Below are 18,113 nucleotides of genomic sequence, written 5' to 3' on the forward strand. Positions count from 1 at the left end.
CTCTGGGCAAGAATGACTTGCTGTAGTTTTGGTGTTTAATCGCTGCTTCACTCTTCAAACGTCCACCTTACCCCATCTTTTACTAAAGTTCTATCTTCTACATCTTCTTAAAACTGGAGGGCCTGTGAGACTTTGCTTCATTAAGCCATTTCAGAGGAAGAGAAGGCGAATTTCCCAATAGGAAAAGCGTACATGGAACATGACACACATCAGTGTGCGTGCGTTCAGTAGCCTACATACAAAAAAGAGGTTCAGAAAAGTGAATCTGGGTCAATTAAAGTTAAACAGGGTCACTGTGTTTAGGAGGAAGCTTTCAAACTCATATTTACAGTCGCAGAGAGTCATTGATATATAAAAAAATGATACTTTCAGTGACAAAAAAGGTACTTTCTGACCTAGTTATGTAATCTCAAAGTATTGTGATAGGAGCCCCATTATAAGCAGTCATAAAGTGGACTAATTTTCTATTACAGCCGAGTGAGATATGAATCCAGAATCCAAGAGCCTAATTTAGCAAGGCGAACCTTTTGCAGTGCAGCACCTTGGTTGTGTATTCCCACAGGTTATTTCTTTAATGCTTGAATATTCTTTTGCATAAATTGGTTCTACGGCAAAAACGTAATTCACTTCCTGAAACAAAAAAGGCAATTGTTATTTTATTTTTTAATTATTTCTTTTCTTTTTTTTTTTTTAACTAAATCTAGCTTAAATTGCAATATAACAGAGATTACACCCTCACCTGCATGTTTTAGAACAATATCACAATTTACACACACATTTTTAATGTATACAGGTCGACAAAGAGAAACGGAAATGTAAATTATTGCATAAAATAAGACTCTGAATACGACACAGAATAAAACCTCACTGACAAAATCACACATTTACATGCAAATTTCCAAAGTAAAATTAGTGACCTAATGTCGATTTTCCTGTATAATTTTCTAATAACATATGAATGTTTTTTTCTTCCTGGGTGGAAGCTTAAATCTGAGATGCAGCGTTTTTAAAACCGCTAATTATGAACACAAACCATCAAAGTGTCACGTCTTACAGGCTATACAACCCTAGCCCTGATAACGTGATTGTCAATGTTTCCTGACTAATTTGCCCAGAGGTCAGCAATGTAAGATCTAATATATAAGCCTGAGGCTGTGCATTAGCTAATAGAGCCGTCCAATGACTGTGACAATGTGACTGATTCAAATCTGAAGTCATTAGAAATCAAATAAAACACAAAGGATGTTTGTTTTTATAAAAATCAACCAGGATTAGTGGAATCATGTTGCGTTGATCCATCAATCAAGTTGGATTTCTTATTAGATCTCAAGCACAGAGCTCGATAATGGAGGACGTTTTATGATCCAGACGGCTGATCTGGTGGGTATTCTTGTTTTGTGGTAAAGCCTTTCTTCTCCAAAGGTGGTCCACCCATTACATAATGACTGAGTCACTCAGGAAATTAGTTTAGCGTCTTTAGCAAGCAGAGCGCGACTCATAGGGCCAGATCTGTCCTCGTATTGACTCAAACCAAACACAGCCGCGCTTGAATGCTAATCTAATACAATCGATTACGTTGTGAGTCAAACAGAAGACTTTGGGAGGGTTGGTTTTTCTACAATACCTGCAGTCTATGAACCACAGTCTTTATCTCTTTTTTTTTTTTTTATATATATATCAAATAGAACCTCGCCAAGAAGTCCAGCTTGGAGATTTAATATTAAGGAGTTTTACAAGCGAGTCTAAAGGCTCCAGAGTTTCATTCCTCAAAAGGCAAATCCTTTCCAATCTTCTTTGGAGGCTAAATCTACTGGTCCCATTCAACACCCAAAACCAACAACTCTGCTTGACCACCCACTGAAACCAGAGGATTTAATGGCATTTAAACTGATGTAGACATTGCTTTCCCAAACTATCCTCATTCAACAATCCATTAAAAACATCAGGAAAATGTATTTTGGTCACCGATCTGTACAAGACATTTAGTAAAACTGCCAGGACATTAGACCTGGTTTAATGAGAAAACACATATTGAGAAAAGGCAGTGACTCCTCTGGCTGTTGGCCCTTTCCCTGTTGGCACGAGTGAGTAAACGGAGACTTGTTCACATCCAGTGATTATGTGTTTTTCTCACCGTGATATTCTACCAAATGTTGCCTTAAAGCCTGCAGTGCACCTTGCAAAGAAGCAGTGAAGACTGTAAAACCAAACCCACGTTTGATACACAATGGCCAGAATCTCTATAACAGGCAACAATGACCTGTTTCACTTCATCTCAATTGTAAAGAAAAATGTTTTTTTTTTTTTGTTTGTTTTTTGTGTGAAAATAATAAAGGCATCAGGTTAGTAGTGAACTATGCTGTGTTGGTGGTGCATAGTTCACCTTTACATCCATAGACGAGTGCAAAGTAGCAAATGGATTGATTTTTGGGAACGCTTGCTAAATTTGAAGAAGTCCTGAGGGGTGTTTCTTGAGATAAGCGGTTGAGGGTCAGAATGATTTTTATTTTTATTTTTCTTGGGGGGGGGGGGTGTATCAGCATGGTACGAATAAAACGTTAAACATGCCTGTGGCACACACATAGCCTACTCAAAGGGTAAACAAATGTAAACAAAGAGGGGGCGGGCTCACAACGCACTATGGTAACCCACAAGGACCAAATGCAAAAAAGTCCAAAAAAACTGTGGTGGGAAAATTAAAAAAATAAATAAAATAAATAACCATTTTTTTTTTTAAACTCGAGTTTTGCAAAGTAAAAATCATTTTTATCTACAAATTTGATAAATCGATTAAATCTATTTTTTTTGCTCAGCCCTAACACAAACCTTATCTGTTCTTATAGATGACTCAAACATGTGTCACTGATAATGATCAAATGTTTTTTTCCTCCTACTTCCACTTTACTGAATGCATAATGACTTTGTCATATAAGTTCAATTCAAATCTATTTACAACGCCCATTACATGAATTACGCATGCATCATTACGCTGCACTGTAGCTTTTAGTTCTTCATAATTCAGTAGCAGTCGTTGCTTTTGCATGAGAAGTAGAGATTTGGGGATCTGCTATGGCTTCCAGTATTTCTGCTACCGCTGAGGTCACGGTCAGAATCTGGGGCTCAATGGCCTTGTGCTGATTGCACGAGTTAATCTGCAGTTTTTGGAAGGGCACCTCCTGCTGTGAGCCCATTCGTGTGAGCATTTGGTTGCATAGGAGGTGGTCCCGCACATGTTGTCCGCCTTATATCACACATCTGCTCAGCATCAAGCCCTATGTCAATATTTGAGAGGATGAACACTGCCAGCAGGATCTAAGGGGGGAGCTTTCATGGCCAGATGCTGACAGCCAAAGTAACCAGCGTCTGATGATTTGATTGGACGGTGAATGGTTCAGATGGTTCAGATGGATGTTGTTTCCCCTGGCAGCAGAGCAGGATAGGGAGGGGACGTTTCCAGGCTCAACACTGAATTTACACAGGTCATAATTCTTGCTTTAAAGGAACCGTCATGAGAAACTGGAATATATGCAATACAGTATATGACCCGACCTTTCCACCATGTTGTTCTAAAAACAGATGTGTTATCACTTTAACTGGCATCTCTCCTTAACATATACTCTAATAGCTAATCTATAGTTGTTAACCCATAATACAAACCACTGCTGCAGATATGAGTTATTTCTTTAATATAAAATCAATCCTAAAGCCAACCATGTGGTACTGGTTGCTCAATGGGGTCTCTTTGTGTTGCAACTGAAAAGGCACCTCGTAAACTTTTGCAAAGACAGAAATGTAAGACAAAACGTTGCCTTCCACTATGGCTTAGACTGAATACGTGTGTCAGCAGAGGGTTAGTGGAGACACTGGGCTTCTGTTTTCTGGCTCCATGTTCAGAGGCTGAGGGACAGTAAAGGTACGGGTGATTTATTGTGGAGGAATATAGCTTGTGGTTGCACTGAAGATGTAAATAACACAATGATTTGAAGACGGGGAACAACAACATGAGAATATGTTGATGGATTTTCCTGGGAAACATCTCTATTTGCTCTGGTTGTAAAAAAAAAAAAAAGAAATAGTTATTCTGATGCATATCTAAACCAGAAGGCTAATATTTCATATATTTTTTTCTACTCTCAGGACATAATTTGCAAAACATTTTTCTTCAGACGGAAAGCTCTGAGAGCTAGAATTGTCCAATTTATCATGTTGCGATAAAGACGTTATGCTATTATATTAGATGATAAAGATCGTTCTTAACTGCCAGTGTGCATCAATTAGCCAGAACAACAAACGACTACATGACCCTGAATCCTTTTGTTCAACAGTCAACACTGAATACTTTAGACTAAAATCCACACATAAGAGCATTAATGGGATAAAATGTTTACTTGCCTATATATATCTCACCAGGCTTACAGGTATTATGTAAAAAGTTATTCACTCCCCCACTTGTCACACATTTGTTATACCAATGATTTAGAGGCAAAATCAATTTGGATAGTAATTAATTTTAAAGTTTTCCTAATCAGGCTTGCAAATTTGGGGGAATAGACATCACGTCAAGGTGCGCGGGTGATCAGCACACACGCAGATCGGGGCAAGGTTTTCAAAATAAAATTCCAAGAACAGTGATGAAAAAACTGATGATAAAATGCATTTCCTTTGTTTTGTTTTTTTAAACTAAATTTTTTCTTTGAAGCCTGGCATCAAATGCCAGGGATTCGGGAACACCGAGCAAGAGTATCTACTTAAGTACTGGATGCTTTATTAAAGTTGGCGGTACAATGAAGAAAGACTTTGTAGTTCAAACACCCTTGTCCTAAGCTTCACTTTGCTCAACCAAAGCATTTTCCTTCAATAGCTTAAATATACATGCAAGCAATTTTAATATTTTAGCTTGCCTTGCTCAATATTTCATTCAGCTTTTAAATATTTTAAGTTAAACTACTTTGTTTGTCCTTAAAGTGCACCACAGACATACTGTACAAGAAGTTTTAAACATTTTAAGCAAATTTAAGACAAAAAAATGGACATTTATACTGTCAAATATATATTATGGTACTCTAAAAACATAAATTAAATCAAATGCTTTATTTAAAAAAAACATAATTTGTTTAAATGTGTTTTATGAGTCATTAAAACATATCTTTTATTATTGTGTCATACAGGTTTAAACTGTTCTACTTACTGTATATAAGGGCTGAGTATCTGACAAGCCATGGTTTGTAATGGTTGACAAAGAGCACATGTGTTTTATAGTGAAGGTGAGAACAGGCCGTGTGTTTTGGATCGCTACTCAGCCAGAAGCCAAGAAAAACTTGTGAGTGGAGCAGAGCTGCTACCTCCACCCTCGCCTCATTTATGTAGCCAGCATCTGTTTCTCCCCATTCTCCCTGCTCAGAGGATTCGTGTGGATTACTCCAACGCACACTGCATCTACATGTTCCTCCATGAACTCAGACTCATTTAAATTGCCGCCCCTTTTGTCTCCCATCTGTCCTCTGTCTCGCACTTTAAGAGCTCCAAGCAGTAATTCCACAAAAGTGTTTCTCCTTTTTAAAATGTCCTGTCTGTCCCTGACACAAACACACACACACACACACACACACACCCTGGAGACGTAACCACACACTGCCATGGAGATGGGAACATGTGGGGAAGCCTCCACCGTCTCCTAATCAGCTCCATATGCAGTCGCTTCTTTTAAATACTCACATGCATCCATTTGTTACAAACCATGACTCTCACAAATCATTTGCTTTTTGTTTTTCTTCTTCTTCTTCTTGCATTTATCTTGTTACACTAACTGCATGTGTAATCTGGAGACGTGTCGCCACAAAACCCACAATCTTTCAACAAAATGAAATTCTGTTCTTTCTAAATCCCTCCTTAAGCCTTTAAGCAACACAATCGACGTACTGGATCAGCATTGCTAAGGAACATTTCAGCACATTTTGGCGTTTGAGGCAAAGACGTGTGTGACGGACACATTAGCCACGCCCACTGCAGACATCGGTCTCAGTCCTGGAGGTCATTTGGAAGTCTGGTTAGTAATAACAAGCTCAATGATTTTTACAGCAACGGGAAAACGGTTTCTGCAGCAAGGTGAACTTAATTTATTGAGTGTTAAGAGATTCTGACACTTAAACGTTGACTGTCTTGACTTTACCGAGAAGAGTTTGTATCTTCTCCCAGAGTATCCATTGGGTGTATTAATTACTTCCTGTTGTCCAATGCTGGAAATACATTTCTCTAAAATGCATGTCACTAAGTCTAATAAAATACAGTACAATTTAAGGCTATTAAACGGTCTACTTCTCCAGTTATTCAGTACTTATACTGTTGTGTGTGCTTTATTTTAAGAAAGCTCCAAAGCAAGACTTTTATATCTACAATGGCCTTTTTCCCCACACAGTTATAATGTTGTTGGTTTTGAACAGCATTTTAATGTATATGGATGCCCATTAAGTTTATGGCCAATGGCAATTAAAGTGAATAGCCTTTTATTTTTATTATGGCACCTGTTAGTGTTAGTGGGTGGGATATATGAGGCTGGAAAATGAACCAATGAAAGCAGCTCAGTTAATCGTCCCTGCCTTAGAGCACACAGATTGTAAGTTCAAACCCCACTTCCCTTGATCTTGATACGATGCGCAATGTGTCGTTTGCATGTTCTCTCTGGGTTTACTCACCATGCATGTTTGGTTCTATGGAGTTTCCAATAGTTTCTAGCAGTGAATATGTGTCTGTCCGAGAGTTAAGCCTGTGATTGACTTGTTTCATGTTCTTGATGAGACTCCATGACCCTGAACAGGAACTGTGGGTATGAAACAAAAACTCAAAGAGCAAACAAGGCTGCTGAGCCATAAATGAGTCAAGATGCTCTTGTTGACTTTTGCTCGCAGTCCAAACATCAACAATAAGTATTTAGATCTCCACTATGGGGCAGAAGAAGAATGAATCATGTTTTCTGTTGCATCTTGTGGATGGGACGGGTCATCTGGGAACACATCAAGCACCAATACACACCAAAGTGCATTATGGGGAAAAACACTGTGTGAAAGTGTCATTTCCTGCTGGGAAACCTTGGGTTCTGCTATTGATGTGAATGTCACTTTGACATATACCAGATTTGTAGCAGAGTTGTAAATATTTGATTGAATCGGGTTATCCAGATGGAAGAGAGTTCTTTTAGCAGGATATTTCAAAGGAAACATGGGTCAGAAACTGTTTGGTTTGTTGATTTAGCCTCCAACGTCCCTCTCTCCAATTATACATCTGTGGGATGTACGGAACAAAGAAAGAAACCAACAGTTCCTAATGTTAAAGCTACAGTGTGTAAAAAACCCTTTATCACATCATGGATGAAATGTGCGTATGGTATAGCACAGTGGTAGGACGGTTATCATATAACAATCTTATTTCGACTTCAACAAGAAGAACCAAAATGAGATTGGACTCCTAGTGTTGCTAGCACTTCTTCACCCCGACTACTCACATGAAACCAGACAGAATCTCGAATGCGAAGAAAGACAAACAAGAGCAGTCACTGCTCCCCACGAATGACTGTCTGACGTCTTCCCACCCACAAACCCTGCAGCCACAACAAAGACCACCGTCCCAATCACACCAACATTCCCATCTCACGCACCACTCTCAGTCAGAACTCCGAGCCTCATGCCAAGCAAACACACATGCTGAGGATTAAATTAGCTTTTGCTTAAGACTGCCAACTATTAAAAGAATACATTTTTACGTCACGTTTCCCAAGACTAGGGGTGTCCGGATCCGATATTGATATCGGCAATATCGGTATCATATCAGAAATGAAAAAGTTGTATCGGGACATCTCTACCCTAGACTAGATAGAGAAAATAATGCTGCATCATTCAACAAGAAACCAACCTATAGGAAGACTTTCTTGGTGGCAAAAAGCAGGACTTGAAAAATATCGTTTTTTTAAAAAAGGGAAATGACTCCATTTACTTAAACAGACGTTTATTCATTCATATTCATTAATGAGTGAAACCTAACGAAGCTTCTGTACATGAGAAAAGCCATGATCTAAAGTCTACGGCGTCAATCCAAGCATTCAGTAAATGCTTTCCTGTCAGCTTTCGCTCCCGTGTTCTTTCCACTCCTCAATGATGCTGAAAATAGACACATGAGTAATAAAGAACACTTTGAGTCTGTTTCTGATTTCACCCATGTTCAGCCCTGCGCCTTGTCTGCTCTGTGGCGAGAAACTGGGCAGAGAAGCGCCAACTCTGATTAGCGCGAGCAGTAAACATTTAGCAGTGACTGCAGTGAAACAGCTGAGCCAAGCAGACAATGCACAGAGGATACGTGGGTGAACTCAGAAACGCACTGGTTGAATGAGCTCTGGATCTGCACGATAACGTTAAATATCATACACTTTATGATCTGTATGTGCAACTTCTCACATCGCTAAAGCAGGCAAAAGAGTGGCTAACAGGCACATTTAAGTGGAAACAAATACAATTATAAGCATTTCTTTAAAAAAAAAAAAAAAAAGGTTATGGAATATCACATAATAGGTTTTTAAAAAGCAGACTTGTGATATATGCATATTTTCTATGATTGTTTTTGGTATTTTTCTTCACTCATTTGTACAAAATGTTTGACAAAGAAGCACTTTTTACGGTACTTTAAAATTCATTATTCTATATTTAGGAATTGCACCAATGATGGTATCGGATAATGCACATGATGCTGAGGTGTTGTGTTTCGATACCACTGACAGAATTGTAGCTTTAACCAATTAGATTTGATTTACCAATGAGGCACTTTGATTGTGAAAGAGCAAAGTCGTCTGCGTGTAAATAATTTAACGTCAGTGAGAATGACAATTCTAACTCCGACTGCAGTACAAAATTACCCACATCGAGTTTTAAAAAAGTACCCGTTTTGGAAAATAGCAGTATTATACAACCCTATTTATGTTTGTTTCCCTAATGAAATACATAACACAAATATTCTGTGTATAGATAAAGAGAAACAACTTTGACTTTGAGGTTTTCTAATGACAAATTTTAAGGCACGTGTAGAAAATAGACGTTGGCTTTTTAAACAAAACAAATGCAATGATACGCTAAGTTTGACTTAATAATCATTTTCACAAGACTAACTAGCAGTAGTTAATAAAGATTAAACATTAACACTTGATAATATCATAAAATGTAGTGAAATCATCCTATAAATGGCAATTGTGTCTTTTGTATTATGAATACAGTAGTGTCATCAATAACGTACAGTATATTCCCATTAAATGATATGACAGACATGTTTCCTTTATTCCTGGCCATCTTTTTTACAAAGCTGTAGTTCCACCAGGGTTTTATATATCCATACAAAAAGGTAAAAAAATAATAATATTATAGATATGTATAAAAGCAACAGTCTTGAATGTTAACAATAATCAGGAGAAGTCATATATATGATCTAATCTGTACATTTTTTATTGAAGATGTTACCCTAATTCTTCCTATACACAGATTTACTCTGTGTTTGATGAATGCTGGCTAGTGAGAGCATTATCTGCTTCTGTTCTGTTTGCATACTTGTTAATCCTATAAAATATGAAGGCAGCTGTTGGATCACAGAAATCCTCCCAACAGAAGAAAGTTGAAATGTTGCCTCCACTGTATGTTTTGTATGCATTCTGTACACGCGGTAGGGCGAGTGGTCTCTAATGAAGGCTTACAGGGATACTGTGCACATTTATTGGCATGCAAAACAGCACCATGGAGCAACAAAGCACAGCTTACAAGTTACAACTGGACAGATTTACAGCTGCTGGGCTGAAAGTTGCCTTTGGCTTAAATAAGTTTGTCTATTGTGTGTGACGTGAATCTATTCCCATGAAGTGCAATGTTTTAGGACTCAGCTGGAAAGTAACATGATGAAACTTTGGGATTAGTAATAGACCGATACATTGGCCGACCAATATTATTTAGCAGTTTTTACGTGTATCGGCATCGGCCGATTTGTATTATTATTAGGGCTGGGTGATTTTGCCTAAAAAAAAAAAAAAATCTCCAATTTTCGATTTTCTTTCTTTCAACACACTTAAAAATGTCTGCAGACATCAGATGTATTGTCAAAAGTGCAACTTTATTGCTGTGATTGTCCTCAAGAGCTAAAATGCATAGAACAATCTCAAAATAAAAAGTAACTGTGCCTCTGTCATTCAACAATTTCAAGCTTTAACCAGGTTTGAAACATTTTATTTTTTTTTAACTCGAATTTGCTAAATAAAAATCGTTTTTATCTACAAATTCGATAAATCGATGAAATTGATTTTTTTAAAATTATTTTTATTAATGCCGATTCGCAATATTTAATATTTGTTAAATATTTTTTACTTGTTGTCGTTCTACCTCACCTTTGTTAATTTCAATAATTGTTCCTTTTTTTAAAAAAAAATTGAGACTCGTATTATTGTCATAATTGTGTAATTTTTATGATGTAAATTGAGGGAGCAAAAGTAGTATCGGCTCCAAATATCGGCCCAAGAAAATCGACAGTCCGTATCGGTCATCGGCTAAGGCTGATGGGAAAAAAATCAGTATCGTCAACGGCCCTAAAAAACCCACATCGGTCGATCCCTATTTGGGATTCTATGTTTTATTTTCTTTAATTATTGTATAAATATGATGATTATACCAAAATTAAACTACTATATTACACATCATTATTCCTATCTCTCAGTTTTTACACTCTTCACTGCTTTTATGAATGCGTACCTTTGACTTTTAGCTGTAACTGTAAGTCACAGGCAGATATGCATGTGTGGCGTATCAAAGAGTGCATGTGAACAATGTTAAGTGATGCGTGCAAGTCAGTGAGAGGCAGCGAGGAGGCAAAGGAGAGCTGCTAATTGCTTGAACATTTAGGGTAAGTTATTTCAATACTTCACACCATGCACACAGAGCTATAGCTGTACGTTATCGTCAGAAGCACACGGCCTCTCCTTCCAGCTTAATCTCAGCCAGCCGGCTTCGGAGCTCTACAAATTTCCTGTCACATGACTCAGTGGCTGATTTCTTAGAAAGCACCATCCTAGGAGCAAAAAGCTGTGTTTCAGATAAATATCTGTACCATACTGGAATAAATCAATATAAGCAAAGAGACGAGAAATAATTAACACAGACCAGAAGGATGGATTTCATGTCTTAACCGCAGAAAAAGGGAGTTAAACATTAATCCCAATACAAAATGGTATGTTAAATATCGTCTTCAAGGATGAACTCAGACATGCTGGTGGAGGTACAGTACATCTTTATCTCAATTATTACAAACCCAGCAACAAGTACAGCAACCTGTTTCCTGATGTCAAGTTCATTGCTAGGGCTGGGACGACATACAATACCGGGGTCACAATAACAATGATATTCGATAGGGGTGTCCCAATCCGATATTGAAATGAGATATCGGTCCGATATCAGCCAGAAGACGAATATCGGATTTTATCGGACTGCATCTAAAATCTCCGATATAAGCGCGGCGATAAGTTTTTATTGTTTTTGTCCCCGCCCTCAGTTGTTCCCACCATATACTGACAGTAAAAAAATTCCAAAGTGAACTTGAATTGTTGACTATTATTCTCTGTTTGAGTAACATCACTTGATCAAGCCTTTTCTAACATTCCACATTACAAAATAATAAAAGCATGTATGATTTGTGCTGATATCGCATCGGATTGATATCGGTATCGGCCAATACCCAAGGCTGCAATATCAGTATCGTATCAGAGATGAAAAAAGTTGAAGAAATGTTTTTATTTGACAAACTCTGGGCATACTTACATTTACTCTGTGTATGACCTTTTTAAATATGAAACATGAAATAAACAGTGACATACGAAAGGCCAGTTTTGCCTATTTAAAGTGCAGAAAATGCTACTCTGCAAAAAGAACGGAGGTAGACGGTTCATGCCAGGCTAAAATTCAAACCAAATCATGACGTTCTTCCAAAAAAAAAAAAAAAAAAAAAAATTCCTATTTGGAAACTACAACAGTCTACACAGCCCAGATTTAAGATATGAACATGCTGTTTTCCCACAATATTAGCCTGACTACATGAGACACCTGGACATTGACTTTGTCTCCTCACATGGGACAGATGTATCAGATGCTTCATCCCAATCCTTCAAAAATACTGAAACACAACTTCGACCTTCTGACGATATATCTTGTGGCGCGATCTGTTGTCGCACGATATCGTCCCGCACTTATTCATTGCACAGGGTTCGGGTTCATCCATCACAACTCACAGGGACGAGATTAAACAAGTCTGAGTTGCAACGAGGACGCTTCTGTTGTCTGTTAAGCTCGAACCGACCAACTCTTATCAGACTGGGACCATTTGTTTGCACCACAAGGACTTTGAGGCTTTCAGGCCACATTACGGTTTGGATTATCTGCTTCTGTGTGCGTCTACACTATCACTGTAAATGATAACAGATGGTGGGAGCAGCGGCCGAGGGTCTGCACGCATGCAGCTGTAGTGTGCAGGTTACACTCATTTAGTTTTGGCCGCAGGCTGGAAGTAGGCTACTTACACCAGGGTTGGTGTCAATTATAATTGTATTCACATTATTGATAATTAATTACAATTATGACATAATTATAATGGTTATTGTTATTGGGGGGAAAAAATGATGCTGTTGTAATCAGAATTTAATTGTAATTGAGTTCCGATAATTGACTTTGTCATTGTGGTTGGCATGGGAATTCTATAAAAACTGTCATAAACAATTTAAATAAACACAAACCTGTGTAAAACGCAAACACCAAAACTAGTAATACCAATATTTTCATGGCGAAAGAAGCCAAACAAAGTAACCAAGAGATGAAAAAACTAATTGGATGAGAGATCATGTTTTTTTTAGTGTATTTTACAGCTGATTTATGACATGGGTAAAAACACAAGAGATGCTAACAGAAAGCTAACACAAAGGGAAGGTTAAGTTTTATAGAGTTATTTATTAAAGACTAATTAAGAACTAATTATAATTGACTTTCAGGGGAAAAATAATAATTGTAACTGGAAAAAATGATAGTCACTGTAATCGTAATGGCAGTGGCTATCCGTACGGTTTAACGTATCAATATACCTTCATTCTCTCTGTACGCAGTGCCCCTCATTGGTCAGTTTAGGTCATGTGACTAAGACTAAAGCTAACCGTATACATAACTCTAACCCCAATCCTAAAAATTGTTGCAATATTGGGTTATAACCTAACCTAACCCTATGACGCTACGTACGTACGTATGTACGTACGTGTACTTCGGTAAACATACCAATAGCACGGGGGTTGTCCGTACGGCAACCGTACAAATAGACACTTTCAATTGTAATTGAGTTGTAAGTGAACATGGATAATTGAAGACATAATTGTAATTGAAAAATGTAATTGACTCACACAGGTCACTAATTTTTCTTTAGAACAGCTACTACGTTTGCAGTACAATGGGGATCTAAATAAAACAAACAAACTCATGACTGACTGGCACTGCATGTAGTGGACCTTACTGAACCCTTACAGTGGTCCTGATTTGGTCCACAGGCCTTATGTTTACCACCATGCTCTACCGCCTACAGAAAGCTACCAGTCCAATGCCTTATCACTGTCCCCCAGTCTGAAGACTTCAAACGGCTTAATGTGACATAGAGACAAGCAGATGGAAAAGAAATGCATGTGTTCTCTAGCTGTAGTTTGATCATGTGTGACTTATATTCACTCTTTTTAGGAGAAACCCTTTGGATTTGCAGTGACAGCTTGTAAATGCTTGTTTTTTTTTTTTTTTATTCTTTCCTGTGCATGTCAGTAAAACCCACGGGGACTGCCTCATGTGTTGTTGTGCACCCGAGACGCGCACGCACATCCCGTGCACGCAGATAGCGTCAAATAAAGCTCCAAAGCGGGGTCTCACCGTGGTTGTCTTCATCCATGATGATGATGATTGTTGTGCTGTTGTGCCTTAACGCGCTTTTCCTCTCCCACGATCACACATAGGCGACGCCGGCTGGTGCGCGCTCACAGATGGATGAGGTGCACGCGGATTGAGAGAGGAGAAAAAAAAAGATCGGGATCGAAGCAGCCCTGGGATGAGCTATAGAAGGGATGATGATGATGATGGTGGTGGTGATGATGATGATGAATGTGATGATTCAGAGGTGTGATGATGTTCCTGCTTCTCATCCATCCTCTGATCTGTCTGGATTCACATCAGCTACACTGCGACCGATGTGACGCCACGAAGCCACGCCTTCTAAAATATAAATCCCACCCACACACCTACACACACACACACACACACACACACACTACTCATTTTATAATGAAGCCTTCATCCGTTGCTTTGGTGACGGTTGTTGTGTAAACCTGGTCCTTGAGGGCTGCAGTCCTGCAGGTTTTATTTCTCACCTTATACAGCGCAGCAATTTAAGAAGCTCTTTGTAAGAAAAGCTCGTTATAAGGCTTTATGCATGATTTGTATGTCATTTAGATTTATGGAACTTTTAAAAAGAGCTGAAATCTCATTCAAGGACGACATGATTATGTTTTATGATGAATAATAATATTTTAGGAAATATCCTAAACAAGCAGACAGCAACTCACAGAGGCCTCAGACAATATTTCTAACTCACTATATATATATATATATATATATATATATATATATATATATATAAGTAAAATTTTTGGACCTCTAGATTTATATGCATTTGAACTTATATGGTATTTATTTCAGTATTCTTTAATATAGAGTTGGCTTTCTTTTTGCACGATCATATACTGTACCACTCTTCATTTTCCTTTTCCAGACACAGCCTTTCACAAGTAATTTCTAACCAAAAAAAAAAAAAAAAAAAAAAAAAAAAGATTATATATTTCCTAGGCGTGTAAAGATTTATTAATCTCGATTGATGCATCAATTGGTTAAGGCACTATCCAATCAAATCGATTGAAACTCCAAGCATCGATCAACATCGTCATCACCTTTTTCTATTCAAAAGAATGATTTTTATTGAAATGTCTGGAACGTTTCAGCAATGCATATGTCAAAACAACAAAATAGCTTGGCATTTTTTCCAGCTTCAGGTGAAACGTTGCTGATTGTGATAAATGGGTATATACAGTAATAACATATTAAAATTGATATCATATCGTCATGAAACTGGTCATTTACACCCCTAATATTTCCATCAGCTAACTCAATTAAAGAAGCATTAGTTTACCGTCACCTTAGCCTAGACGTGCTGAAAAATTATTTATTTAGTTATTATTATTATTTAAAATTTAAAATAACAATATTTTTGTTTTTAATCACAAATGATTCTTTCCCATATAAATTCTCCATCAGTTCCTATTTTTTGTCATTGTGACATCATTGATCCACCCAGTCATGATGTCACCTTTGAAGGAACTCCGTCAGCCTCCTTCCTGTCCCTGCCCATGTGAGATCATGACTCACAAAGAATAGTGAACATCATCAGCATCAGATCCCGTCATTAGACTGGACCCGTTACAAGGTTCAGTTCAAGAGATTAGTACAGGAAGGGTGGAGGGGCTACTCCAGGGACACAATAGAACAAAGCAGTAAAGCAATGTCATGAGGAGCATGATTGTTACTAATAAAAAAAAATATGTTTTTTTTTTTTGTTTTTGTTTTTTGCACAGAATTTGAAAATGAGTGTGATATTGCCGATCTTATTTAATTTTACAGGCCTACTGAGCCTGTGTGTGTTAGACATTAGATTTGTCAAGTAGACCAAAACAAAAGTGCTAGGTTCACAAAAGCCTTTATTACAGAAGAGTATTAGAGCCACAATAGAAAAAAAAAAAAAGAAAAAAAAACACAACCTCATGCACTTCTGAAAAAAATTCAAAAATCAAAGTTTAAATTTTTTTTCCGAGGTAAAAAAAAATTTAAAAAAATTAAAAAAAAGAGTCAAAAACCAATGTCCAGATTTTTTGAGATTGAAGGAAAAAAAATATTGGAAGTAAAAAAAAATAAAATAAAATAAAAAAACTCATGCACTTTTTTTTAATTCCGCGGAAAAAAAATCTCCACTTTTGATTTTCGACTTTTGATTTTCAACTTTTTTTCTGAAGCAGAAGGTTTTTTTTTTCAGCCTCAGAATTTTTTTTTCTTCTTTTGTGGCCCTAATACTCTTCCGTACTTTACAACATGCCTGTGGTTGTTAGTTTATATGTATTTCTTTAGGGTGTAAACTGCTTTGTTGTCTAAGTAAAATGTAAAACGCTCCAGCACCCTCAGGCCCTGACAGGATCAGAAGCTGTTGATCAGAAACAAATCAATCAGACTAACATTAAAGTTGCAGCTTTTCTAAAACTTCATGGGTTACTGTATATATGCCAAGGGAAGTGTTGGTATGTTTCGGGAACTATCTTTTGTTGAACACAGACCAGTACAGGAAGAGGGTTGATTTCCAGCTACAGAGGAAGCAAAAGAACATTAGGGTCATTTTCCACATGCAATCTTAGTTTACATTAAACTTTTTAAAATCTGAAACAAAATCATTTTAAGTGACAAATGGATATAATCATATTAAACAGCTTTTTCTTCCCATGGCTTCTCATGAGTAATTTCTATATGAACTCAGCCTCAGTAGATCATACTTGACCTCACCACAATATGTATGTTTTTTTTTCTTCTTTGAGGCATGAGCCCATCAAACATTGCGTTTCCATTTGGCAGATAAATCATCCTCATCCTCAAGCTCTCTATTGATGCAAGCCTACATCTTAAAAAAAATCAATAAATACAAAACATCTGTTATTAAGTGAAATGTAAAGCCAAATATTCTAGACCAATTAAAGACTGTATACTGAACGCAGTTAGAATCACTCACCTTATTTTTTTTAAAGATATGTTTTTAATTGTGTGTGCTTACTGCTTACCGTAATGTTTCTTTGGTTGTGTTACTTCTGGAACTGTGCATTTATGTAGATGCTTTCACTGGATCAATGTCAGTCTGTCTCTGTTGCTGTATAGTAAAATGATATTAGCATGCTTTACAATATGTTTTCAGCAGGTAAAAAAAATAGTGTGTGATGATAGACCCAAGTTAATTTATCACCTGTGTTTTTGCAGCCGATGCAAGGAGTCCTATATGAAAGGAATGTATTTATTTATTTATTTCACCATTTATGTACACCATGAATCACTATGGGGCCCCAAAGGGGAGTTCAAGCAGAGTTGTGATAGAGTTCTACAAGAAGTTAAGATGTTTAATCCTAATGAGTGTCTTTGTGATGACTGTAGTCTGTGTATCAGGTGAACAGTACATGTATTGTCCATGTTTTTGGCAAACAAGCTGGAAACAGACCTGACAGAGACTCATGGACTCAGATACAGTAAGTTCTGTAAAATGTTGTAAAATGCTGCTGGGAAAATAAGCAGTGTTGGGTAGGTTACTCTAAACTTCTAATATATCTATATTACTAGTTACTGGGATAAAAATGTAATATATTTGTATTACAATATTACTGTTTTTTAAAATTTAACTGAATTTGAGTTAGTTTTGGTCCAGAACACTAATTATATCACACTGATAGTGTTCAAACAACATCGATCTAAGTTTTGTTTCAAATACTTCTTCTGTTTCAGGAGCAGAAAGCTATTTTTTGTTCCCCATAAGTTATATTTAACTATAATGATCATCTTTTTTCCCTCAAATAATTGCAAACAGTGAAAAAACAAAGCAAATATGCACTTAGATTAAATATGCATGTAACTTGAGTTACTTAAATTGTAACTAGAAATATATTACCATTTTTCACTTTTGTAATGACTACTGAGTTACTTCAAAAAGGACTATATTACTGTAATATACTGCAAAAATAACTACAGTATACTACCAACACTGCAAATAAGTGTATTTACTCTAGCACCCACACACCCACACACATAAAAAATGCTCACACTCCACCAATGTTGTTTCTATGTCTAACTCAAAGCAATGTGAATGAAATCTGCTTACAGCAACATCACTGTGACATCCTTTTTGGAGATCCAAACTGTTAATCCTTGAACTTATGTTGCCCTTAACCAGGAAAT

At 37.1% G+C, this 18,113-nt stretch overlaps 1 protein-coding gene across 1 annotated transcript in view; it reads right to left on the reverse strand.

Moving 5' to 3' along the window:
- LOC114482050 (cytohesin-3) overlaps positions 1 to 14,253 on the reverse strand; it is a 33,447-nt gene extending 19,194 nt beyond the window's left edge. The window contains exon 1 of the mRNA XM_028477249.1: positions 13,959 to 14,253. Within this exon, the coding sequence (XP_028333050.1) occupies positions 13,959 to 13,977 (19 nt within the window). The 5' untranslated portion in view covers positions 13,978 to 14,253. The remainder of the gene's footprint in view (positions 1 to 13,958) is intronic.
- Between the last annotated feature and the right edge of the window lie 3,860 nt (positions 14,254 to 18,113).

Source organism: Gouania willdenowi, chromosome 19 (genome assembly GCF_900634775.1).
Source record: "Gouania willdenowi chromosome 19, fGouWil2.1, whole genome shotgun sequence".
NCBI lineage: Eukaryota > Metazoa > Chordata > Actinopteri > Blenniiformes > Gobiesocidae > Gouania > Gouania willdenowi.